This window comes from Girardinichthys multiradiatus, chromosome 18, assembly GCF_021462225.1.
Source record: "Girardinichthys multiradiatus isolate DD_20200921_A chromosome 18, DD_fGirMul_XY1, whole genome shotgun sequence".
NCBI classification, from domain to species: domain Eukaryota; kingdom Metazoa; phylum Chordata; class Actinopteri; order Cyprinodontiformes; family Goodeidae; genus Girardinichthys; species Girardinichthys multiradiatus.
In genome coordinates, this window is record NC_061810.1 from 26,943,366 (window position 1) to 26,971,325 (window position 27,960).

The 27,960-nt window shown below is 39.1% G+C and overlaps 2 protein-coding genes across 2 annotated transcripts; one reads left to right on the forward strand and one right to left on the reverse strand.

The window, feature by feature from the left end:
- The first annotated feature begins 558 nt into the window (after window positions 1-558).
- c1qtnf5 (C1q and TNF related 5) lies at window positions 559-8,473 on the forward strand. The gene is made up of 3 exons (XM_047390590.1): window positions 559-697; window positions 4,441-4,685; window positions 5,868-8,473. Exons 2-3 carry the CDS (start codon window positions 4,454-4,456, stop codon window positions 6,386-6,388), a joined length of 753 nt encoding a protein of 250 aa, XP_047246546.1. The 5' UTR covers window positions 559-697; window positions 4,441-4,453; the 3' UTR covers window positions 6,389-8,473.
- A 10,635-nt stretch (window positions 8,474-19,108) lies between these two features.
- rnf26 (ring finger protein 26) lies at window positions 19,109-22,803 on the reverse strand. The gene has a single exon (XM_047390573.1). It carries the CDS (start codon window positions 22,204-22,206, stop codon window positions 20,866-20,868), a length of 1,341 nt encoding a protein of 446 aa, XP_047246529.1. The 5' UTR covers window positions 22,207-22,803; the 3' UTR covers window positions 19,109-20,865.
- Window positions 22,804-27,960: the final 5,157 nt, after the last annotated feature.

Sequence of the window (27,960 nt, forward strand, 5' to 3'; positions counted from 1 at the left end):
CAGGAAATGTGGAGGAAGGTGCTCTAGTCACATGAGACTACAACTGAACGCAAAATGCTATATGTGGCGGGAAATTTACAATGCACAACACCGTGAACAAGCTGTCCCCATGGTGAGACATGGTAGTGGGAGCAGACCAGAGTTCATGGAAGGATGGATGGAGCTAAGGTCAGGGCAATCCTGGAAGAAAATCTGGTAGCCTCACAAACACTTAAGACTGGGGCTAAGGTTTACCTTCCAGCAGGATAAAGTCCTTAAACAGACAGCCAGAGCTACAATGGAGTGGTTTAGATCAAGAGAGTGACAGAGTTAGAAAATGCATGTGTTAAAAACTCTCCATCCAAACTGACAGAACTTAAATCTGGACTTGTTAGAAGACATTTTTAAAACCATATATCCTTTGTGTGTTGGTTTATGACATAAAATACGTTAAAGCTAGTGCCAATATGGGAAGAAGTCTGAATATTTTTGCAAGGCACTGTATTTATCATGTGTTTGTGCTGGATAGACATCACATATTTCCCTCCTTCTCCTCCCCACTGTGGCTCCTCCTTTCCCACTGACCCCAGTTTTCTAATTGCCATTTCCTTTCAGTTTTTCCCAGCCAAACTCTCAGGTCTGGAGGAGGACTTTTTGGTGTTTTTTCTCTTCAACACATCATCTGAAGCAGCTGCCTCAAAGATTGCATTGCATTCTGGTAAGGTTGTGTTACTTTCTTTAGCAGAAATTTAGAGACAGTTGAAGTATTGTAACTTACAGTACTTCAGCAAGGTGAATGAGCCTAGATGTGCTTTAAAGAAAGAGTCTGAGCTTACACTGTAAACTAAAGTGCTACAAATATTATAAAAAATGCATACAGTACCAAGTGGAAAACATGATTGTGCTATGTCAAACTTTCCGAAATAGTTGTGGCTTTGTGGTTTTTGTTTGGCAATCAGATGCTTATTTGCTCGTTTTAATCACAAGGAACCCTAATTATGAGCCAGTGGGCCCCTGGTCACACACTCATAAAAAGCCCCCCACGTCTAAATAAGAAGCAAAAACACCAGACAAACAGACTACAGAAATGGCACGGAGATTGTGCTGAGATATCTACTTTTAAAAATGAGCGTACTTATTAGTTTTATACATTTTTTTATTAATGTCAAGTGTCATGGAATCACTTTTAGTTATCCTGAGTCATATTAACATTATTTGTGAGTATTTTGAGTCATTTTCAGCTTCTTGTGTGTGTTGTTGAATTATTTTAAGTGTCTTCTAGGCGACTTCAGGTCAAATTGCCTCTTCTCCAATTAATAGCCCCTATTTTGTACCATGGGGCTTCCATTTCACCCTTTCTTACTTTTATTTTGTTCCAATACCTAAACCATATTTACCCATGTCTTTACAATACATTTATCATCAGGATATGTGTCTTAAGAGTTAACATGTTGATTAATTCTGGATATAAATTGGCACAGAAATAATGTATAATTAAATATAATTGTAAAGTATTTTCCAAAGAGTTTGTATTCCTGCCCACAGCCATCAGCATCTACAACAACTCTTTGAGTTGTTGTAGATGCCAGTATAACATGAGCTACAACATTTAATTGCATTGCATATTTTTAATTGCATTGCATTGAATTGAATTGCATTGCAATTGTTTGTAGCTGACTTTCATGAAACATGACAGATTATGACCTCTGCACAAACGTAATATGAGTGATGTCCTGCTGGTATATATTATTTATCCAAGTCATATAACCACATTTCCTCAAAGAAACTATGATTAGATCACAGATAAATACTTTAAATCATCAGTTGTCAAAGTTCTCAACTATGAATTGATGGATAGTCAGAATAAAACTACCTTAGGTAGATGGTTCCTTTTCATGCCTGGAAAAGTACAAAACAACCAAAACTGTAAAAGTCTAAAATGGTGAAGAGGTAAAATGACCACACTCCCCCTACTCATGACATTGCAGTTAGTTTTTATTAACTTTAAATTACAATCTTTTTCATTGTCTTCTAATTTCATTGGTAAATGGTCTATATTAATTTCAGATCAATCAGTTTGGTTTATAAATATCACACCAGTTCACAAAAACATATAATCACAAGGTACTTTATAAGATAAACAGATCCAGTATATATACAGAAATACATCATCAACTAATTCTGGTTATAAAACAATTAAGTAAAGTTCAGTTTGTTACACCTGAACAAACATGGTGACAGTGGACGGTTGATTGCTTCAAGTCTTTAACTTGGCAGCAACCCCTCATACTGAGAATGCACGTGGCAACTGTGGAAAGGAAAACTCCCATTCAACAAGAAGTAAACTCCATCAAAGCCTTTTAGTCTTGACCACGTTTCACAACAAAATTGACAATAGGTTTCGTATTCAGCAATGAAAACATATACTTATAGTGTTTTCTATGTTTGCACTCTGTTTACACACACAGTATATGTTTTCCTCCACCATACAATGAGACGTATATTGGCAGCAATGGTGCTTACAGTGTCTAACCCAAGGACGCTTTGAGACACTGCTGGGCTCTGACCTCCCGACTGGACTGATGCTTTCTTAACTGTTCCTTAAAATGTGCTTTTTATTTAGTCTTCATCTGCTGTTGTCCTTAAACTAAGTGAATAAAATGGATATAAAATGGATACTTCTAAAATAAACCTTATATTCAAATCCTTTTTTTTTTTATGATCTTCTTAAAAATATTACCACATCCAATAATCGAAGAGCTACAGCTGCTCTGACTCTTCAGTGTTTGTCGTCTTGTCTGAGCTCCACTTGTGCCAGGAATGCTGACATGCAGTTCTTTGTCCCACCCTTATTTTTTCCCACTGTTTCTCTCCAGTTAAGTCTCACTCTATGCTTCTTTGTGTCCAGCTGTTCTGGATGTAAATCCCACTTTCAGTCGGTTAACATGCTAATAGAACAATTTGGAGGTATAAATTCTGCACGTTGCTAACAGCAAACTAATTGTCCTCCTGCTTTGCTTAAAATGTCTGTAAACATTGCCTTGCAGAAGCAAACCTATCCTTTGAACTTTTCCCCATTAGGTTATGTTAAAGCCACAAATTTTAGTCTCTTTTATTTGGATTGTATATAATAGACTAACACAACGCAGTGCATAGATGTGAAGAGATTAGAAAATGATATGTGGTTTTCCAATTTTTCACTTTATCTCAATCTAAAAAGTTTGATGTAAAGTTGTATTCAGTCATTTTTTCTCAAGTTATCCCTAAGTTATCCCAGTGTAACCAATTCCCTTCAGAGGCACCTAATTAGTAAGTAAGAGTCTACCGGTGCATAATTGAATCTTAGAATCGATCCAGCTGTTCTGTGAAGACCTCAGAGGTTTGTTAGAGAACATTAGTGAACAAACAGAATCATGAAAACTGAGGAACACAGCAGACAGGTCTGGGAGAAAGTTGTAGAGATGTTTAGGTTATAAAGCAATATCCCAAGCCCACCTAAACTGACTAACTCTGGAGGAGCTGCAGAGATCCACAGCTCAGGTGGGACAATCTGAAAATTTCTGGTTGTACATTCCACAAAGATGGCTGCCATGGAAGAGAGGCAAAAAGAACATCATAAGAAGTCCCATTTGCTGTTTGCCACAAGCCATGTAGGAGATGCATCAAACATGATCATGGCATCATCATGCTGTGGGAAACTTTATCTTCAATAGGGAGAAGGTAACTGACAGAGGTTCACCTTCCAGCAGGACAGCAACACTAAACCTACAGCCAGAGCTACAATATAATAGTCTATACATAAACCCCTTCATCTTATAGAACAGTCAAAGTCCAGACCTAGATCCAGTTAAGATACTGTGTCAAGTCTGGGTGTCTCTACTGAGTATGCTGCCCCCGTAACCCGTTCCCGGATGAAGCGGAAGACGACGAGTACAAGTAGTTGGTAGCTCTAAATTGCCACTAATTATGTGCATGGTGCATGATACTGCCTCTGCCTTGTTTCAGAGATGAATAAGGCTGTTTATGCTTAAAGACAAAGATTTCACCTCCACAAATATAAATACTATTCATAACAAAACTGTTATGATTTGGGCTCATCTCTATGGAAACACTTCCCAGCAGCCCTCTGGATTGTTTATTTAATCTTTAGTAAACTGCTAGAGGCCAGTAATGTTCCTTTAGGAGAACCGTAGCTGTCATCTCCATTATTAGTCTTGTTTTTATGATGACTTAATGAAATGTTAACCGTTTTATTGAGAGATCCAATTATCGTTTCAAATACTTTTTTTCCTATTCACAACACGAGCTCCGTCTCCTGCTATTATTATTTTTATGTTTCATCTACTATTAAACATTTATTGTGCCTTTAATTTATTATCTCTATTGTCTTTTTAACAGTTTTTAAGTTCATAGCCTACACATTTGTGATCAAAACTGTAATGTTTTTCCCTTTCACTTTAGCCTCTATAGTGCAATGACCTCACTCAGCCTGTTCCCCTTGTTATATTGCCTCATCGTCCTACAAGTCTGTTTTTCCAGCCAGTTGGAAGACAACAAGATCCCTCCCAGTCTGTGCACTGGCCACCCTGGCACCCCGGGCTCTCCTGGGATTCATGGCAGTCCTGGTCAGCCAGGGAGAGATGGAAGAGATGGGAGGGATGCAGCTCCGGGAGAGAAAGGGCAGAAGGGGGACAGGGGAGATACAGGTACTCCTTACTCCTCTCTATGTATTACAGGCTCTTTTAAAGTTATACACACCCTTTCCCGTACGTTTTGGAGTCAAAAACAAATGTACGACACACCATTCAGATCATTACATCTAAAAACATTTTGGGTTTGTGTATTTTTTTCCGCTTCACATTCATTATTGCGGGTTGTAGTGTACTCCTGTCTGAAAATCTCAGTAAGATACTTAGAAGAACAGTGTATTTTGAATTAAGATAACTCAAAAGGTGCTAAAATGGAAACCAAAACCAGAAGGATCAGAAAGAAAACTGAAATTCTAATATTTTTAAGGGTCTACATTTACCTGTGAGTAATGAGAAGAACCCTACATGAAGCCAAGATATCCACAAAAATCTTTTGCAAAGTCTAAGTGTTCAAAACACAGCATGGGCAAAAGAGGTTGCAGAATACCAAAAAAGAAACTGACTTGCCTGAAGAGAAATTGTGTATTTCAAATGTTTCATGAACCAAGGAAAGCAAGATTGCTCTTCAAGGGCCTGAAGGCTGCAGACAGTTTGTTAGACAACCTCCAAACCATCATTCACACCACAGTACAGGGTTGATCTTCATGCTATGGTGTTGGTCCTAATATCACACGACAGAGATTGTAAATCAGTTTAAATACTGAATCAAAATAGCTAGAAACATAATCTTGACTATACCGAAGAAAAACTGTTCTTGAAATGAACATTTTAACCTGACAACAACCCTAAACACACCAGTAGACTAGCAGCGTGTTGGTACCAGCCTAACAATCAGACTTTAATCAATTAGAAAACCTGTGGGCTGACACCAAACACGCTGTTTCTGAGGCTAAACCAATAAAAGAAGAGCAACTGTGGAGTATAGTCCAATGGTCTTGGGCTGGGATACCTGTTCACAGGTCGCCTCCATGCAACCCAGACATGAAGCAGGTTTCAGCAACAGGGGTTATCCAGCTAAATATGAGAGCATTGATGAACCAGAAAGCTGAGGCATTTTTCTATGGAGTAAATATTTGAGTTTGCAAAGAAAAATGCAAACACAGCTATTTTTGTGAGCTGCCATTTTTTCTCTCACTTTCTTTAGAGTTATGACAAATTTAATAAATGTTTCTTCTTGTTTGAATTTGGAACAGAATGTTCGCATCCAGTGTTCATGTTTGTTCTCCTCTTCCTCTTCAGGTGAGACAGGAGTGCGAGGACTGACTGGAGACAAAGGTTACCCTGGAGAAAAAGGGGATAGAGGCCAGCCTGGAGAGTGTGCAGTGGCTCCTAAATCAGCTTTCAGTGTCAAACTGTCTCAGAGCCACACTTTTCCCCTAAATGTTGGCGATGCAGTCCTCTTTGACACAATAATCCTTAATGAACAGGGGGATTACAACACAGCGACAGGACGCTTCACCTGCAAGGTCCCTGGAGTCTACTACTTTGCAGTCCATGCCACCGTGTACCGCGCCAGCCTGCAGTTTGACCTGATGAAGAACGGACACGCGGTGGCATCTTACTTCCAGTTTTATGGTAACTGGCCCAAACCGGCATCTTTGTCTGGCGGCTCCCTGCTTCACCTGATCCCTGGTGACCAGGTGTGGGTCCAGATAGCCCTTTCAGAGTACAATGGGTTTTACTCCAGCACCAAGACTGACAGCACCTTCACTGGCTTCCTGGTCTACTCAGACTGGAAAAACTCTGCTGTTTTTGCATGAGGTGTGTGTAAAATACTCATAAACTAGTCTAGCAGTGACAAATGAAAAACAACTCTTTCTCTTTTTCCCTTATTGGTGTTTGAGGTTGGGAAGCTCTGCATAAAGGCAAATGAACTGGTGGTTACAGCTGTATTTCTGTGTTTTACTTGAACTGTATATAGCGCACAGCTGATGTTTTACAAACACTAAACAGTTCTGTTTATTCTGAATCTGCTCAGTCCTTGAACTGAGTGACATTTATTTCTTCTCACAGATGTTGCACTTTGGCTTCTGGAAAGACCCGGGCCTTAAATTCAAATAGCTTTCATGCCATCACTGCACTGTGTTTTATGAAACATTAATGTTTTATGAAATATTAATAATAATACATTTGTAGACCACATAAAAGTCTCTGGATGTCACACTTTTGGCCACATTTTAGGCGACAAAGTGACAGATGAGGCGCTGAGCCGCTTTAAGATAACAGTTTTTCTACACATTTATTTATGTCCAAATTCAAACATTTTCAAACTCAAATCAGCAGAGTTCTCAGTCTGTTTTAGGCCCCTTAATATAAAACCAAAGATCAGCATATGCAACCAGCAAAAATGATGGATGGATGGATGGATGGGTGGATGGATGGATGGATGATGGGGGACAGAATAAAGTCTGGCAGGGCAAATATTTTTCCATGCTTTATACCTAGAAATACTATAGGTACATTTTTCCAAACTACATAGGAACTCTGTAAATAAATGAAAAATACAAAAATCATTAAAGAGAAATGTTTAAAAAACATATCTGAAAGTCATTTAAAATCACATATTCCAGAGAAGTTTGTTCCCTTTCTAAAACAGGAGGAATTTTACAAAACATACTGTATGTAAATTCTCACTTCCATGGCAGTATTCCTTCATCTGCCTGAACACACATATGAACTACAGAGAGTTCCCATTGTTAATCTGTAGGGTTTTATTTCGTCGACAGCCCACCCTTTGTGGCAATAACAGCTTCACCTCTTCTGGGAAGGCTTTCCACAAAGGTTTAGGATGGTGTTTATGGCCATATCTGACCATTCTCCCTAAAGCATATTCGTGAGGTCAGACACTAATGTTGGATAAGAAGGCCTGGCTCAAAATCTACACTCTATTTCATCCCAAAGGTTTCTGTCTTCTAACTGTCTGATAGAACATTTTGCATCAAAACAGACAAGTTCACCTCGGACTCTGCTCCCGTAACCTGCGGTTCCACAAAGGGTCAGTTCAGGGGCCATTTGTGTTTTCTATTTACATTTTAACTTTAGCTGGTATTATTCTCTGTTTTTATGACTTATCCTATCAAATCTATACAGATGACATTGAATTATATGCATTGCTTAAACCACACCAGCTGGATAGGCTCTGCAATGTTCCAATAATCCTTGTCCACTGTTTATTTCGGATCAGTGACCGGCCCCCAGGAATTTCCTGGCTTTAAACAGAAATAAAACAGACTTTTACAATAGTTTCTAGTTACCTGCATTCTTAAATCAATCAAACAGTTGCTTCTTTTTGCCCAAATCCAAGGTAAAAATCTAGGAATTACATTTGACGTCTAATGAGGCTTTGACTCACACATCAGATCTATTTCTCATTCCTTTCTTTTATCGAGGAAACATTTTTAAAATATGAGACATGGTCTCCTGAGCAGATTTAGCGGACATTATTCACGCATTTGTGTCATTGCTTTTAGACGTCCTTAATGCTCTTTTTTAATCGGTCTTGACAAATCATCAATTTAACATCTGCAAGCAATTCAGAACCCAGTAGTCAGACTTCTTATTAAATCTAGTAAACACTTCCATATCTCCCTCTCTTATACTTTCTACAGTGGCTCCCTGTGGATTTCAAAAATCGGTTTAATGTACTTGCTCTCAGCTACAGGGGTCTAAATGACCAGGCTCCTGATTATTTGTGTCAGCTATTAACCAATCTGTCATGATTTTAGTGTGCTCTTGTATGCTTTTTATACTATGTACAACACATATTTGATTTATGTTATAAAATGCTTTGTGACTTTGTGTCTTTGAGAGATGCTGTATAAATAAACTTTATTTACTTACTTCTATCAGGTTGAGGTCTGTGCTCTTTAAAGACCAATCAAGTTCTTCTACAATAAACTCACTCAGCTATCTCTTTATGGACCTTGCTTTGTGCTCTGGTGCAGAGTCATGTTGGAAAAGGAAGAAGCCAGGAGCATGAAACCTCACAGTGGTTTTATGTGGCTTATAGAGAGAACATTTCGTGACTGGACTTATTGCACAGGTGGCATCCTATCACTGAGCTCTTGAGAGTGACCCATTGTTTTACAAATGTTTGTAGAAACAATCTGCATGTCTAGTTGCTGGAGTTTACACACCCTGAAAGTAACTAAAATACTCTTGGCAATATGTTGCTCAAGAGACTACATACGCGAAAGTAAAAGAAGATGGATTGTTCTGTTGATCAACAAGAGATAATCTATGTTACTGTGAGGGAGAGTTTCTACTTCCTCTGTATTCAGAGAGAATTCATTAGCGTTATATTAGTTTATCTCAACTTCAGCTTCTGCAAACACTGCATTTAAAAGCCATCCTATTCATTTCATCCTATTAATGAACCCAAAACTAAAACACTCCAATGAAAAGATATTTTACAGATTTCAACTAGTACTTAAACTGCAAGAACTGAAGATGAAACGTTTAGATGTTAATGGTATAATTTTAACATTTCATTATATTTGGTTTTGTAAATATAGGATCCTAACTTTTTTGTTAACAGTGGATATATACAGTAGGTTACAATGCATGCTGTTTAGTGAAAAAAGTCATCCAGTGAAATTAAATCAGATTAAAATGATTACAATTTGTTTTGGAGTGGATGACGTCTGTAAAAGCACTTTGTTACATCTATTTATGACTCATCAACGACAGGCAGATTTTCATAGGATATGTTTTACTAGCCATATCTAATATTTCTCTCAGATTTTTATTGCTAAAGGCAGAAAACTCCCAAAGCAAATACCTAAAGCAAAAAAAAACAGGCTGGAATATAATAACTTTTCACTGAATTTACTGTTTTCCCCTGTTTTTAATGATTCCACCATTTCACTGTAACTTCATGGACTCATGAGTTACATTTTAACACTGACCGCTGTAATCATGCTGTGAACATACATGACATCAGGCAACTGTTATCCTGCTTTCTCTCTCCAACACTCCTGCCCATAATTAAGGTAGAAATATTGGCTCATAATCATTCCCTCCTGGACCAAAGGAAGTTAATCAATCTTTCTTTGGCATCAGTCACTTATTTCCATTGGTTAACAGCCGGCAAATTGCTGTGGAAATGTCACATAGTTGCCTGATTTATAGGCAGGGGCGGGTGTCCGCCTCAATGTAAGGCAAGACTTTCATTCCTGGATTCAAAACTAAGGGAATAAATGGTGAAAAGAAACGGTGTGTTGTTGGAAATAACAGGCTCACAGTAAACTCAGGAAAGAACCTCACAGATGATGGGATCAAATTTCCTGAAAGTTGAATAACAATGACACACACAGGATATCTGAGGCTACCTACTATCGAATAAGAAACCAGCTGCATGGTATTAAAATATATTAATCTGTGAACTTATGTAATAATCTTGAGGTTTCTGCTCATAAGCATCTTTGCCAGCTTCAGATTTTCAGTGTATTTCAATTGCTTTAAATCACTGGGAAAGTTTATTTTTTGTCATTTTGATGATGGAGAATCCAAAGTTTTTATAGCTAGGCTAATTATTTTACCTGTTAAACATTGGGACAGTCATTTAAAGACAATATTTAGTAAATACCTTTTTAAAGCTTGAAAGCAGTTCACATTTACAGCTTTAGACGCAGCCATCAGAGTGCAATCTTAAAACACAGAGGATTTCAAGGCTTTAAGCATAGGGTTGTTGTCCATCATTATGGAGGAACTCCACACCTGCCTTGAGTCTTTTGCTGCCTCCAACAGGTCAGTCCATGATTGTCTTGTTTTAAGGTGCATAAACTGTATTTTCCCATCAGCTCTATCAGCTTCCCTGTCCCTGCTGAAGAAAAGCATCCCCACCACATGTTTCAGCCTCAATTTCATTATATTTATTATTCTATTCCATTCATTTACTTTCTGCCGATTCCAAACAAATGGTGTCTCAATATACTTTATAAAAAAAAAAACAAAAAACATCTAATGTTTACACAGAAATACATAGCCAATTCAATCCAGTCATATAGACCACACTGACAGATTCAAATTTAACTGCATACAATATAAAACAATGCAGCTAAAGTTTCTGTCTAATGAAACCAAGCAGATTGCACACAGTGAGAATTCATGTTGAGCGGAAAACTCCTCTTTAACTGGAAGAAACCTCCAGCAGAACCTGGCTTGAGAAGCCAAAGCAGACACACACCAACCTGCCAAAGAACAAGTAAAGAGTTAACGGCAGCAGGACTTCATTTAGTGGCTTTATCTAGGAGAGAAAGACATGTTTCATTGTGGGGATGGTGTGTTCAAATTGTTAGTTTTCCATGACACAGCATTTTACATGTAGGCCAAAATGCTAAATTATGGGCAAAGAAAAAAAGGAAAGAAAAGTGTAGCCACAACATGATGCTGCTGCCACCACCTTGCGTCTCTGTGGGAATAGTAGCTCAGGGTGACTTTTTGCAAAAATACTTATCCCGCAGATCAGTGTTGAAACTCAGGACCAAAGAAAGAGACACGACGTAAACTCGAGTCATTGTTGGAGACATTGCACCATGAGGCGGTTTCACTGTGCTGTTTTATTACTCAGTTGAATATTTGTTTTAGGTTAATTTGATATTGTCAAGTCTGTCAACTCTAGGTTTTTGGAAACAAGAAAGAACACAATCTCATGTTGCTCTGAGTAACACTGATCTAAATACAAAAGGTTTAAACAAAAGTCAGACCAGGAGATAAATCAATATACATATACAGACATATTCAATAAATTAGAATATTATTGAAAAGTTCATTTATTTTGGTAACACCATTCACCAAGTGAAACACACACAGATTAATTACACAGAGTTATATTCAAAGATTTGTATCTGTTGCTTAGAATGATTTCTGCTTGCAGCTAATGACAACCTGGCATTTTAAGATTAGAATATAACATAAATACAAAAAAAAGTATTTTTGTTTTTCAAAAGAAATGTGGTCTTAATGAAAAGTATGTTTAAAACTTGCTTAAAGTCTGTTATTTGCAAAAGGTGCTTTTAATATGACAAACAAGCCTCATGGGAATGCATATTCTAATTTATTGAATATGACTGTACATATTTGAGGCAGTTTCTTCTTCCAGCTCTGTACAATTGGTTCTTCCACAGTTTATTGTACTACTTTGCTCAGTAGGTGGCGGTGTTGTATCACTGCTCAGCAATTAAACTATGCATCCATCCTGTCAGCAGCAACACAACTATTTCTGATCCTACTATAAAGATCTGCTCAGTTGTGGCAGGAGTGGTTCAAAATAAAATCCCATAGGTGGTAGATGAAAATTATATTGGAGTTGCATTAGACAATGCAGCCCCCTTGAAAAAGAGGCTAGCTCCTTGGTTTAATTCAGAGCTGCGTACTTTAAAGCACAATGTTAGAAAATTGGAGAGAAAATGGCACTCTACACACCTAGAGGATTCCTACTTAATCTGGAAAAATAGCCTACTGTTGTATAAAAAGACACTTCACCAAGCTAGAACAGTTTATTTCTCATCATTAATAGAAGAGAACAAGAATAATCCTAGGTTTCTCTTTAGTACAGGTGCTAAACTTACACAGAGTCATAGCTCTGTTGAGCCATCAATTCCCTTAGCTCTTAGCAGTCATGACTTTATGGGATTCTTCTTAAATAAAATTGATTATATTAAAAATAAAATCTTTGGCATACTCCCGAAGATGATTACTTCATCCTCAGCAAGTGAGACAACATTGGAAATAACTGCAGAACCTGATTTGTGTTTGGACTGCTTTGATCCTGTGAAGCTTCCTGAGTTATCAGAAATATTAGCTTCATCTAAACCTTCAACTTGTATGTTAGACCCAAACCCAACCAAATTATTTAAGGAAGTGTTCCCTCTGATTACCAGCCCCATTTTAGATATGATTAATCTATCTTTAGTACCACAGGCTTTTAAGGTAGCTGTAATTAAACCTTTACTTAAGAAACCTTCACTTGATCAAGATGACTTGAAAAATTACAGACCTATATCCAATCTTCCATTCTTATCTAAAATTCTTGAGAAAATAGTTTCTAATCAAATGTGTGAGCATTTATACAGTAATGACCTGTTTGAAGAGTTTCAGTCAGGTTTCAGAGCTCATCATAGCACTGAAACAGCTCTGCTGAAAGTCACTAATGATATTCTTATGGCCTCAGATAATAGACTTGTGTCGGTATTGGTTCTGTTAGATCTCAGTGCTGCATTTGATACAGTCGATTACAAAATTCTCTTAGAAAGGCTGGAATATGCTGTAGAGATCAGGGGAACAGCACTAGGCTGATTTAAATCTTATCTGTCTGACAGATTCCAGTTTGTTCATGTAAATGATAAATCATCTTTAAACTCCAGGGTTAATTGTGGAGTACCACAGGGTTCAGTACTTGGGCCAATTCTCTTTACTATATATATGCTTCCAATAGGTCAAATTATCCGGCAGCATGGGATACATTTTCACTGTTACGCTGATGATATTCAACTTTACTTATCCATAAATCCTGATGAGCCCAACCAGTTAGATAGACTACAAGCATGTCTTGAAGACATAAAAACTTGGATGACTTTACATTTTCTGCTTCTAAATTCAGACAAGACAGAAATTGTCGTCTTTGGACCGGAGTCTTTAAAAAAGAAACTGCTTAGTCAATCACTTAACCTGGATGGCATTAAATTGACCTCTGATAATAAAGTAAAAAACCTTGGTGTTATTTTTGACCAGGACATGTCATTTAAATCCCATATTAAACAGGTTTCTAGGATTTCCTTCTTTCATCTCTGGAACATTGCCAAAATTAGAAATATCCTATCTAGGAGTAATGCTGAAAAACTAGTCCATGCATTTGCTACTTCAAGGCTGGACTATTGTAATTCGTTACTATCAGGATGTCCACAAAATGCAGTTAAAAGCCTTCAGCTGATTCAAAATGCTGCAGCAAGAGTTCTGATGAAAATTAAAAAGAGAGATCATATTTCTCCTATTTTAGCTTCCCTTCATTGGCTCCCTGTTAAATCCAGAATATAATTTAAAATTCTCCTCCTCACATATAAAGCCCTTAATGATCTAGCTCCATCATACATCAGAGATCTGATTGTTCCATATGTTCCTAACAGAGCACTTCGTTCTCAGACTGCAGGTCTCTAGAAGTAGAATGGGAGGCAGATCCTTTAGTTATCAGGCTCCTCTCCTGTGGAACCAGCTCCCAGTTTTAGTCCATGAGGCAGACACCCTGTCTACTTTTAAGGCTAGGCTTAAAACTTTCCTTTTTGATAAAGCTTATAGTTAAAGTGGCTTAGGTTCTCTCTTTGTTCTCTCTTTTCTCTTCCTAGAAGCTACGCCTGGCCTGGCTCTGTGTCTACCTGTGACACCTTTCTGGAGAGGAGAATCGTCCGAGCTTCTGCTGGCAACAACTTAATGCTCACCCTCTACCGATGATCCACATAGCCCTGTCTTTCAGTGTTTAACCCTTTCTCTCTCCTAGACATGGCGATTGACTGAGCTTTTACTGTAACTAATAATATGTGCTTTCTTTCAGACTCTAACCTTAAAAACTGGCTCAGAGTTTATCTGTTCTTTCTTTCTAGGTGAAATGACTAAAGGAGCTACATCCATTAACATTTACTTTTCCTTCCCATAGAAAGTACTCCTGGATCAGTGCTTCTTTGTTCTTTTTGTGTCTCTGCTCTGTTCTCTCAAACCCCCAGTCGGTCGTGGCAGATGGCCGCTCACACTGAGCCTGGTTCTGCTGGAGGTTTCTTCCTGTTAAAAGGGAGTTTTTCCTCTCCACTGTTGCTACATGCATGCTCAGTATGAGGGATTGCTGCAAAGTCAACGCCAGTGACTGTCCACTGTCTCTACATGCTCATCCAGGAGGAGGGAATGCTGCAAGTCACTGACTGGATGCAATCTGCTGGGTTTCCTTAGATAGAAAAACTTTTTATCCAATTTGAATAAAAAGCTAACTCCGACTGCACTGTTCAATGGTTAGGACTAATTGGAATGTATGTACCTGACTGTTGTGAAGTGCCTTGAGACAATATGTGTTGGGAATTGGCGCTATATAAATAAAACTGAATTGAATTGAACTCTCCAATTTTGCATTATTTGCTGTTATTTCAGCTTTTAACTTTGTTCTCTCTTTTCTCTTCCTAGAAGCTACACCTGGCCTGGCTCTGTGTCTACTTGTGACACCTTTCTGGAGAGGGGCATCGTCCAAGCTTCTGCTGGCAACAACTTAATGCTCACCCTCTACCTATGATCCACATAGCCCTGTCTTTTAGTGTTTAACCCTTTCTCTCTCCTAGACATGGCAATTTACTGAGCTTAACTGTAACAAACTCTATGTGCTCTCTTTCAGACTCTAACCTTGAAAACTGGCTCAGAGTTTATCTGTTCTTTCTTTCTAGATGAAACGACTAAAGGAGCTACATCCATTAACATTTACTTTTCCTTCCCATAGAAAGGACTCCTGGATCAGTGCTTCTTTGTTCTCTTTGTGTTTCTGCTCTGTTCTCTCAAACCCCCAGTTGGTCGTGGCAGATGGCCGCTCACATGGAGCCTGGTTCTGCTGGAGGTTTCTTCCTGTTAAAAGGGAGTTTTCCTCTCCACTGTCGCTACATGCATGCTCAGTATGAGGGATTGCTGCAAAGTCAACGCCAGTGACTGTCCACTGTCGCTACATGCTCATCTGGGAGGAGGGAATGCTGCAAGTCACTGACTGAATGCAATCTGCTGGGTTTCCTTAGACAGAAAAACGTTTTATCCAATTTGAATAAAAAGCTAACTCCAACTGCACTGTTCAATGGTTACGATTAATTGGAATGTATGTACCTGACTGTTGTGAAGTGCCTTGAGACAACATGTGTTGTGAATTGGCGCTATATAAATAAAACTGAATTGAATTGAATTATATTGGTTAAATAAAGATTTATGTGGTTATTTTCGATACTGTCTATGAATTAAACAACACAATATTAATATATCCTTACAAAGTTTTAGATTTGACAGAAGGAAACAGGTTTCTTAAGCAAAAGTGTTAAATGTCAAACAGCAGCAATTATGTAGATATTTAGTTTTCTTAAAATATTATCATATATGTCATATATAATAATATAAAATAGTATCATATTTGTCTGTTTAACACAGAGCAGACAGGTCAGTAAGATGACCTCTCCGACCCTCTCTACTCATTTTAAATGTATGAAAGCCCACACAACACTGACTCATACTCTCAAAATATGTAAATACTTAATGGAGTTTTAAATGTCTGCACATCAGCGGCAGAAACATGAATATGTTACTTCAGCTGCTGGGCTCAGGTTGATCTCCTCCATCAATGACAGCTAAAAATGTATAAATCATGATGGTTTTTGCCACTCTCCCCTCATGTAGCTGAATACTGAAACCTTCTTTAGCCAGAAAAATATTTAACCCAGAAGCACCTTGGAAAACTGAACCATTGGTAGGAAAGAATCGCTGAAACCGACCTGTCTTTTGTTTACTTACCAGCTGCTAATGAAACCAGAAATGTTTTTCCAAACTGTTTTTTTTAACCAACAGCATTCATCCATGAACTGTATCTTTAAAGTTCATTGAATGTCAATATCACTTAATGCTGGCTTGATCACATCAACATAGTCTGATGAGATCAGTCCAGATCAGGGGGTTTCAGTGACCTGATCTGAACTGCAGACACGTTCAGTAAAAAGCATTTGATTAAAGACCTGAACTGTCATCCGAAATGAGGAAATTGGATTCCTTCATCCAGGACCTACAAAGGTAACGTTTTGGTCTGAACATTCCCGGCCTATTCAAGCAGGAATATTTTCTTGAACGTCCATGATAGGATAGGACCTTAAGGATCAACTTAAACTCAGCATAAACTCCGTGTTATAATGGCTTAAACTGGTTTAGATGAGGTTTACTCACAATGGAGAACTGTTAGTTGTAAACAGAGATAGAGCTCATAAGAATAAGGAAAAAAATAGATCCAGATAAATTCAATGGAGATTTCCCACACAGTTCCCAGCCAAAAATGCTGAGGTCAAAGGGAAGAGGCTGAATCCCTGTAGTATAAAACTTTCTTTAGTTGTTGTTGCTTCCTGCTGTTCTCCTAATACTGCTGGAGCTGGACTAAAGACACTATATTGCTATTGATCACTAACTCTAAGTGTTAAACACAAGTGTCTGCTGGGTCAAAGGTTACTTAAAGAGATGATAAATGATCAATCAGCTGTAAAAAAATGATAACATCACTAAGATTTACATACAAATATCTCAATCTGTCAAATCTTCCAACAGAAGTCAGTAATTGCATTATTAAACAGCCGCAGACATCTTTCAGGATGTTAGGGATGTGTTTAATGGGAACCAAAATGAATAAAACCACAGGGCTTTGATGAATTGCCATGTCTATAAAAAATGACCATCAGTGAACTCCCCCCCCCCCCTATCCTTGAGCCCCGCTGCCTTCCTCACATTCTTGCACGGAGCAATCCCATTATCTCTGCATATGGGAGACATGAAAGCTGAGCTATCTTTGAACTTGAGTGTTTCTCTGTCCTCAGTATCAGATGTGTTCACAAGTGAAAGGATTATGTGATCTCATCTGTCCGCTGCCTCTTCGGAAATATTTCTTTACAATCCCAGAGCGCATGAAGGCTGTCTGGTCCCTGAATCAACTTGTTTTGTCATACATGGAAAAAAAACTAAAATGTCATGGATCACAGCAACGAGCATCGCTCTATTATACCTTTTGCTTTTCAATCAGGAATTACACTGTGATCCTGACTGAATTCTGGCCCTCAAGCTTTTATCAGAGTTCCCTTTCTTATTTTGCAACTTTAAGAGTAATTTGGGACGCATTACACTTAATGGGACGAAGCTGATCTTTTTTTGTTGTTGTGGGGCTCTAAAATGAACAAAAATATCTTTTTGTTATTGAGACATCACATCATATTAACAATATTTTTGTCCAAACTTCACTCAGAACAACATCTGTACATGAAAATATATGTTCCACTTGTATTAAAATCAACTGGACCACTGACTTGCAACATCTTTTTCAGACATTCAGCTGTGGTTTGAGTCTTTCAATTGCTGTAACTGCATTACAAATGAACTGGTGAATTTCTGCACAGTTACTTTTAATGACTCGAAATCAGCTACTGAGTACATTTAAATGCTACTGTGGTGTTTGTCCCACTAAAAGTTTATCTTAGGGTAAAGTTACATTAGCCTCTTAGGTCCTGCAGAAGTAGCTGTAGGAATAAACAAACCACTGAGGTAGTTTGGATATCGGACCAGGATGCCTCCCTTTGGAGGTTTTCAGGGTATGTCCCACTGGGAGCAGACCCTGCATCTCGCTGGAAGGACTCCATAGTGTCTTGACAAATTACAACCAAAAATAGTGTTTTCTTGGCACTTTATGTGATAAACTGACTCAAAGTAGCTCAAAACTGTGAAGAAAATGGGAAATTCTTAATGGTTTTTAACCTTTTTTAACAAAACATCTCAAAAGTGTGGGATGCATGTCCATTCAGCCTCTCTGGTGCATAAAATCCAGTGCAACCAATTTTAAAGATTGCCAAAGGCCATATAGGGGGGACAGGGGACACTTAGAAGGAGGTGCTCTGGCCAGATGAGACTAAAATTTAACCCAAACCATCCCTATAGTCAAACATGGTAATGGCAGCATCATGCTGTAGGGATACTTTTCATCAACAGGGACAGGGAAACCGGTCAGAGTTGATGGGAAGATGGATGAAGCTAAATTCTGGGCAATATTGGAAGAAAATCTAAGGCTGCAAAAGACTTGCGATTCAGGTAGAGGTTCACAATTCAGCAGAACAACCCTAAAAATAAAGAGGTACTAGATTGGTTTAGATCAAAGCATATTCATGTTATAATGGCCCAGTGGAAGTCCACTGGGTCAAACTCTAATTTAAAATCTGTACAGAGTTGCTCTCCATCCAGTCTGGCTGATCTTGAGTTTTCTTGCAGAGAACAGGCAAAACATTTAGGTTGTATATGTGAAAAGCTGGTGGAGAAATACCCTATATGACTGAAAGCTGTAATTGCGATGAAACGAGGTTCTACACTCAGCTGAATATAAAGGGAGACCGGACTGCTCAGTTTTTCCTTTTTTTTAAATAAATTTAAAAACAATGTGTCCTTCTCCTTTCCTACTTTATATAACCACATTATGGTTATATGCTACTTCCTGTTGGTTTATCGGCTAAGATCCACAGTGGGAGAGGTATGCCTCATTTCTGCCACTTTCCAGTCTCAGAAAAGTGCAAAACACCAAAACATCCTTATTGCTATATGCTGGCATTCTACAGATAAAAAGGACCCGTGGTTTAAAAAAAATAGTAATAGGTTAATCATTTGTTGAAATCCATTAAATCTGTGTCTTAGCCTTTAGCTGGAAACTTGTCTATTAGGTTCATAAAAAAGAAAACATACAGTTTACTCACTTATTCTGGTTTTATTATGAACTTGCCAGTTACACGGCAGCCATGTTTTAAAAAACCCATGTTATTCACATTTCCCAATCATTTCTCACACTGTCCATACAGCTAAATACTTCAGGTATAGCAACAGATAACAGTCGTGTGAGCCGTTTTCAGTCCACTTTAACAAGGAATATCTTCTGTGTTTAGGTAATACCTGAGAGGAGCAGCTTAGGATGACAACAGTCTCATTAACAAGGCATTCAGATCTTTTCACTAATAAGGAAAAGGGTGAAATCAGACTGTTACAATATGCAGCTGTTACTGTGAAATCACACTTCTCTTTGCGAAGCACGATTAAGAGAAGAAAAGCTTTGAAAAAAGCAAATTGGCCAAATTGATTCCACCACAACCACAATAAAACACTGCAACACGTCAAAAATAGCGTCTTGTAAACTTTAAACAGATCAATATGAACATTTCAGAAATATTCAACATTTCAGAAAGCAACAAATGAGCACCAAAAGCAAGTTGTACCATGAAGCCTTTTCAGTTTATGGTCCTTTTTTTTTTAAAACATAACAAATCTGTTTTTAAATCGCATTTTTCGAAAAAAAAGGAAAGAAAAACTATTTATGGATTATTTGGTGTTGACTGTAAAAATACACCTTTATATGGAAGACTGGGAAACACCCCAACAATAGATAGAACCACAGGAAATGAAGCTCAATAGAAAATAAGGTAGAAAATGCAACACAGATAAAACTGTCGAAGGCTGTAGTTGCAGACTGCTGCAGTAAAGCACAGTGTTGCTCTAATATCTCACAGCTTGGCACGTCGACGGCATTACGTTTGAAGACGTAAGCAGAGGTAAACAGTTCAAGGCCTACAACACTTGAGCCCCAGCGAGGCAAGAGTGGAATATTTAAAAACGTTGGTCTTGGTGAAAATGAGATATTCCTGCAAGCAAGCAGTGGGCACACCCATGGCATACGTTCCTCATTTCCCATAATGCCAAGCAGTAGTGATGCACATACAAAAACTGCAGGTAGCTTAGCTGCTGAGTTTCATTTTTATTTTACTTGGTGTAGTAAATGTTTAATTTAGTGAGCACGCCTCTTTCAACGAGCAGATGTTGCTGCAATTCATTCCAGCAGAACTGGAAGGTGCATTTAGTAGATCATATGTTAAATATCATATTTAGACCACTTTACTGGAAGTAAAACCCATGAACGTTCCTCGGATGGAAACCAATAAGCAGAATGCAGAAAGAAAAGGGCATAAGATGCTTTCCTTGATGGTGAAGCTAAACGGTTGGGTTTTTGGATGAATATGCTAAAAAAAAACTGATTCTTTGGCAATGTTGACCAGAGAAAACTGCTGAATTAAGTGTCAGGAGTCCAGGAACAATCAGATGTAAATTGGTTTTTGTAGTATTTCTCTCAACTAATGTAACATTTGAAACAGGTTTATTAAATGTTTTGGGGAGAGATTCCACAAAGCTCAACCTAAACAGAACTTACAAGAAACATGTTTTGTTTTTATCAAGTTTTGTGTAAAACATTTCAGACCATCTTTAAAAACAAAACTTATTTAGAACTTTGGTGACTGAAGACAACCACACAACTTGGAAAAATTGTGTTTTTTTTTTGGGGGGGGCTTCATGGAAAAAAAAAGGAAAATATCACCAAACCTATCATTGAAATACTCTCTATAGGGTTAAATACTTTAAGGCTGTTGGGCTCGTTGCTGCATGGGTTCAGTTTGCTCCCTCAGAGATAAACGTCCATGGTGTTCAGGATCATCTGACGGCACAGAGGGCAGTTCTGCTGGTAGATGGGCTGCCTCAGAAGGATGTTGGTGCAGCCTCTACACAAGCAGAGGTGTCTGCACGGCAGCAGCACCACTGTCTTAGTGCAGTCCTGACAGATAACACACTTTTTCCTCTCCTCCTGCTCTTTTAACAGAGTAAGCAGACTTTCAGCAGGCAGAAGTTTACCATCTTTGCCTAAAGATGGAGACGTCTTTAGTGATCCATCAGAACTTGAAGGTAAATCCAGCATCTCCTGGTGGGCTCCATCTCCTGCTCTTCCATCTGGTGGGTCCCGTCGCTCCTCTCCAGTGTCGCCGTCACCTCTCACTCTGTTGGCATTGTTCCTATGGAACATTGTCCGCAGCACCAGGCCCAGCAGGCTGCTGTGATGAGACAACTGCCGCCAAAATCTTCTCTCCAGCAGGTAGAGATGTTGAAGCCTCCTCCGCAGATGCTGCATATTACGCTGTAGAGAATCTGGGCTGGTCCACGGGGCTGAGGAGAGCCGCCAGAGAGTCCGATACAGTCTTCGCAGAGCCGGAAAGGAGTTCACATAAACCAAAATGTGCACAGCTGCTTGTCGGCTCAGTCTGGGGTTCAGGTAGGCGGTGGTCATCAGGGCAATGGTGACGGTAAGCAGAAGGCCATAGATGTTCAGGATGAAGATAGAGATGAACATGTGGACAAGGGAGGCAATAAAATCCAGAAGCAGCTTACAGGGAGACCACAGAAACGCCGACGTTCCGGCCAGGCTGCTGTACAGGAAGGTGAAGAAGGTCAGGGTGAGCTCCAGCACCTTCTGCAGCGGGCTGGACACCGTCTGCCACACACCCACAGCTGCAAGGTAGAGGTTCTGGGTGGCGATTAGTGCAAAGTTCACCACTGTGTTCGTTAAATAAACTACCAGGCTGACAGCGATGCCACAGCCCTCCAAGACAGACACCAGACCCCTGCACAGGTGCTCCTTGCAACGTAGCAGGACGTGCATCGATAGGTAGCCCACCATCTTCAGACTCTCCAGGAGCCCCTCCAGAGCCAGCACCACGCTGCCCAGCAGGGTGACCGCCCCGTGGGCCAGGTTTGATGTTGTCTCTGCCATGTACACGGTGGAGAACAGGGTGAGGTTCCCCAGCTGCAGCAGCAGGTTAATGATCAGGGTGGGCAGGTTGGTGATGAAGGCGATGATCGCCAGGAGAGTCCTCACCACGGTGTGAACGACCAGGAAGTTCAGGTCCAACAGTAAACCGGCAACATCCAGGCATTTCCCAGCACTGGAAATCACAACGTTCACCAACCCCATGGTGGTTTATGCTCAGTTTAACCAGTTACCTCTCCGTGCTCAGATGTGGTATCCATTCACATGCTGGCTAATTTTCAGTAGACGTTACATCTTGTGCGGCCGTCTACTTCTTTGTTAGCGTCGGTCGAACCGGTACTGCAGCACAGCACTTCATTTCATTAAACACAAAGCCGTTTCTCTTTACGTTTATCAAGTCTTCTGCTCACTGAAGCGACGGGATGTCGTCCCAAACACACGCGCTTGCAGAAGCGGATGTTTGGTTTTAAACAAACCGTTAACACTTCCGTTTATGTTCCTGGTTTCGTATTAGGTCTGTGGTCCTGATTCGATCCAGAAATGCTTCCCCAGATGAACGTCAATGTCACCGAATATTGAGACCGCGGAAAGATGTTGAATGAAACCAAGTGAAATTAGAAAAAAAAAAAAAATCTCACTGGAATATTTGAGATGTTTAACGACGTTATCAACACCGCCATGTTTGTTTGGGTCACGTCAGCTGACCTCCCTTCCAGGGATGGGAACTGCGACTCCTTTCCGGGATCTAAATCATTTGGCTCGACTCATTAAAAAGAACCGATTCTTTCAGCTCCGGAAGCCGCTTTTACTGCATTGCCCCGTTGAAGTTGCTTGGAAACAGTCTTTTTTGAATTAAACAATAACTGAAACTTTCTTTCAGCTTATTCTAATGAATCGTTTTCAATTTAGCACTTGATCATTGACACAAGTAAACAGTTCAACTGAAACACAGAATAGAATAGAATAGAATAGAATAGAATAGACACAGATACATTGGGAAGCCCACACTAAAAATAATAAAAATAAAAACTATATAACTGAGGGCAAATACAATGCCTTTAGATTATTTAGAATTAAGTAAAAGCCAGTTTTTTAAATTGTGTAGTCCATTATATTATTATTATTCTTTTAATTATTATCTGTACAATACTTTTTTAAAACTTAGCTTTATGCACATGAATTCAGGAAGGATATGGTCCAATAAATAACTAAAGGACTCAGCTTGAGAAATAAACTTGTGAGGGTTTGGGAGAATAATCTAATGAGTTGAGTGAACATGGATGTTATCTCTCAGAAGTACATGCATATATTGTCTTATTACATCTGCAACCCCTGTGACAATGCAACAAAAAACACTTTACAACCCAGAACAATATCAACACTACTTCCTTCCTTGTTTTAGGCCTCAGCACCGAGTGTCTCTTTCTTACAGTGGGAAATTGATACCATCATAGGAAATCCCGTTCTGAACCAGCAATTGTTTTAAACTCCTAACGATGCCAACGTGGATACATAGGAGGAGTGCATGAAGCTATAAAAGGTCGATACATTTCTGTGTCTGGGACCTTGAGCCTCAAGACATGCTCCTTTTATGGTATCCATCCTTATGGTTAGTCGGCAGGCCAGCAGTCAGCTTCCTCTGTTTGTTTTCTGTTCAAACAAATCCTTCCTCCAAAAAGATGAGGACATCAAAAATCTTTTGTCTTAAACCATCTGTAGTATTTATATATATACATATATACATACAGTATATACATATAAATGTGTGCCTTGCGAACGTATTTGACACCCTTGAACTTTTCAACCTCTGGCCACATTTCAGGCTTCAAACATAAAGATATAAAATTCTATTTTTTTGTGAAGAATCAACAACAAGTGGGACACAATCGTGAAGTGGAATGAAATTTATTGGATGTGTCAAACTTTTTTAACAAATAAAAAACTGAAAAGTGGGGCGTGTAATATTATTCGGCCCCTTTACTTTCAGTGCAGCAAACTCACTCCAGAAGTTCAGTGAGGATCTCTGAATGATCCAATGTTGTCCCAAATGACTGATGATGATAAATAGAATCCACCTGTGTGTAATCAAGTCTCCGTATAAATGCACCTGCTCTGTGATAGTCTCAGGGTTCTGTTCAAAGTGCAGAGAGCATCATGAAGACCAAGGAACACACCAGGCATGTCCGAGATACAGTTGTGGAGAAGTTTAAAGCTGGATTTGGATACAAAAAGATTTCCCAAGCTTTAAACATCCCAAGGAGCACTGTGCAAGCAATCATATTGAAATGGAAGGAGTATCAGACCACTACAAATCTACCAAGACCAGGCCGTCCCTCTAAACTTTCATCTTGAACAAGGAGAAGACTGATCAGAGATGAAGCCAAGAGGCCCATGATCACTCTGGATGAACTGCAGAGATCTACAGCTGAGGTGGGAGAGTCTGTCCATAGGACAACAATCAGTTGTACACTGCACAAATCTGGCCTTTATGGAAGAATGGCAAGAAGAAAGCCATTTCTCAAAGATATCCATAAAAAGTCTAATTTAAAGTTTGCCACAAGCCACCTGGGAGACACACCAAACATGTGGAAGAAGGTGCTCTGGTCAGATGAAACCAAAATCCAACTGTTTGACCACAATGCAAAACGATATGTTTGGCGTAAAAGCAACACAGCTCATCACCCTGAACACACCATCTCCACTGTCAAACATGGTGGTGGCAGCATCATGGTTTGGGCCTGCTTTTCGTCAGCAGGGACAGGGAAGATGGTCAAAATTGATGGGAAGATGGATGGGGCCAAATACAGGACCATTCTGGAAGAAAACCTGTTGGAGTCTGCAAGAGACCTGAGACTGAGACGGAGATTTATCTTCCAACAAGACAATGATCTAAAACATAAAGCCAAATCTACAAGGGAATGGTTCACAAATAAACTTATCCAGGTGTTGGAATGGCCAAGTCAAAGTCCAGACCTGAATCCAATCGAGAATCTGTGGAAAGAGCTGAAGACTGCTGTTCATGAACGCTCTCCATCCAACCTCACTGAGCTCAAGCTGTTTTACAAGGAAGAATGGGCAAGAATTTCAGTCTCTCGATGTGCAAAACTGATAGAGACAAACCCCAAGAGACTTGCAGCTGTAATTGCAGCAAAGGGTGGCACTACAAAGTATTAACGCAAGGGGGCCGAATAATATTGTACGCCCCACTTTTCAGTTTTTTATTTGTTAAAAATATTTGACACATCCAATAAATTTCATTCCACTTCACGATTGTGTCCCACTTGTTGTTGATTCTTCACAAAAAATTAGAATTTTATATCTTTATGTTTGAAGCCCGAAATGTGGCAAGAGGCTGAAAGGTTCAAGGGGGCCGAGTACTTTCGCAAGGCACTGTGTGTATATATATATATATATATATATATATATATATATATATATATATATATATATTTTTTTTTTTTACATATATCTGATGCATACATACATTCACATACATTTCTGAATACGATTTATAATTTTAATTTGCAAAGGTATGCTCAAGGCACAAAATTCCACGTTAAGTTCTACCTTATTTTTTTAGTTTTGAATGCCCCCCTTTGACCATGCAAGGATTTTTGTTGTATATCACAAAAAAAACAAAAAACAATGCAAGGAAGCCAGAAAGCAAGCAGCCCACTTTATGGCAGGAGGACAAGGAGACAGATGGACAAGCTGACTAACTGGTGAGCTTCACTGTGGGGAACATCCTCCCCTTGTCTGCTCCTCAGCTTTCTGCAAACGATTCAAAAGTACACTGTATCAGTTACAGTGACAGTGGACTGTATGAACATACAGTGCCTTGTCAGCATATTCATAGTCCCTGAAGTTTTTCATTTGTCATGTTTAAACTACAAACTTCAATATCTTTAATTTGCATAAGTAATACATCAACACATATTCATGCATAATCAAGTGGAATAAAAAGCATGTTTTTATAATATGGTTTGAATTTACCCATCCAGAGTGAATACTATGAAGGAAGACCTTTTGAACTTGGCACCCTTTGCTGCATGTCTTGTGGGGTATGTCTCTTTCAGCTTTGCATAAATTGTGGTGCATTCCTTTCTTTGCAAAATAGCTCAAGACCAATTGTATGCTGGAGATTCTTGTTTCAGTCTGGACTTTGAACCATTCCAACACTTGAATATGCTTGGATCTAAACCGTTCTATTCTAGGTCTGGCTGTTAGTCCAGGTTGTGCTCCTGTTGGACGAGGAAGCTCCACTGATTGTCTCAAGTCTTTTGCTCCTTCCAAAACGTTTTCTCTTCCAGGGTTGCCCCGCATTTAACTTTATCCATCTCATCATCAACACTGACTCACTTCTCTGTCCCCGCTGAATTGAAGCATTACCACATCATCATGCTGCCACCACTGTGTTTCACCCATGGGGAATTATGCCCAGGGACATGTGCAGTGTTAGATTTCTTCTACAAGTAACATTCTGCTTGTAGGCCAAAATGTCATGGAGTGACATGTTGGACTTGATGGTTTATTTTGTAATTTAGATTCTCCTTATGGCTCTTTGTTTATTTCTTACGTTATTGTTTCTATGTTCCCCTCTAGTTTCTCTGTTTACTTAGTTCATAGTTATTCTAGTTCTTTATTTCCTCCTCTGATTTATTCTCTTGCTTAGTTTGTGTTTTCTGTTTGTTTAGTCCTTTCACCCATCCTCAGCCTTTGTATTTGTTTCACCTGTTCCATGTCACACCTGTTCATGGTTTCTTTGATTACCTGCCATTTGTTCCCCTCTCTGTGCTCTGTGTATATTAGTTGTTCTGTTTGCTTAGTTCCTCGTTGGTTCCTTTTCTATGTCTATGCTTTGTCTATGCTTCGTTTATGCTATGTTTACCATGACTATGTTTTGTTCATGCTTCGTTTTGCCATAGTACCTGGAGTGTGGAATAAACTATGATGTGGCTACTGAGCTCTTGTCTGCACTTTGGTCCGACCCGAGATCCTTCCACGACACAAAAATGCCAATTTTGGTCTCATCTGATCAGAGCACCTTTTTTGTGTTGGTCTGTCACATAAAAGCCGTTGACGTAAAATCCATTGAAGTTTGCTGTTGTAATATAACAAACTAAAACAAAGTTTTAGTGGTATCCGTGTTTTTGGAAAGTACTGCATATTTTCTTTGGACTGTGGTCAAGCTAAGAAATGTTAAACCGAAGCAAACGTCTTCACTGTAATATGAGATATTTTTATGAAGCAGTCGTTGCAAAGGTTTCGTTCTCTACAGTGTTGAAGATCTGTGGCTCTTGCCATGACATTCGGCAGGTCTTCTGTTCCCCAGATGATACAGTTTATTTTAGGATGTGATGATATCTTTGGCTGCTGACCAGTACACCAGTTTCACATAAACTTACATCTAGAATACGTCTGTGTGTGTTTTAGAATAAGGACAAGGGAAGTTTGGCTGACTACGGGCTTCTTTGGGAAAAAACACAAACTGCACATAGTAGAAATCACTGGAGTGCAAGTTAAGTTAAGACCCTGGGGGGCAGCCTGTTATTTCTCCATCTCTGTTGCTTACTGAGAGGCAGCAATGGAAAGAGGATAGAGAAAAGGTGAGGTTAACTAGGCAGTAGTGGTTTTCCTTGTGTGACTCAGAGAGATACCAAGGGGATGACTAAGAAGGCTGGGGTCCCATGGTGTGACATTTCTGTCTTCTCAGGGCTTTGTTTGTGCATCTGCAGGATGTTCAACAGTTTGCAGGCAGCAGTAGCAGTTTCCTGCTCCATGACACATAACCTATCATCTGTGAAACAGCAGCAAATTCTTTTATACAAAGATTTGTTTGAAGTGTCTTTTTATTGCTCACAAACCTCTAACAACTTAAAAAGGTTCTTCATAAAGTTTTCCGTATCACTTTTTTTTTCTAAATTATAAAACCTAATAGAAAAGAGACAAGTGGCAAAA

Bases quoted from the DNA above. Each gene is read 5' to 3' on its own strand.
- c1qtnf5 (XM_047390590.1), top strand. From the start codon at position 4,454: ATGACCTCACTCAGCCTGTTCCCCTTGTTATATTGCCTCATCGTCCTA. The intron at 4,686-5,867 runs GTACTCCTTACT...CTTCCTCTTCAG, and splicing joins GGGGGACAGGGGAGATACAG to GTGAGACAGGAGTGCGAGGA.
- rnf26 (XM_047390573.1), bottom strand. From the start codon at position 22,206: ATGGGGTTGGTGAACGTTGTGATTTCCAGTGCTGGGAAATGCCTGGAT.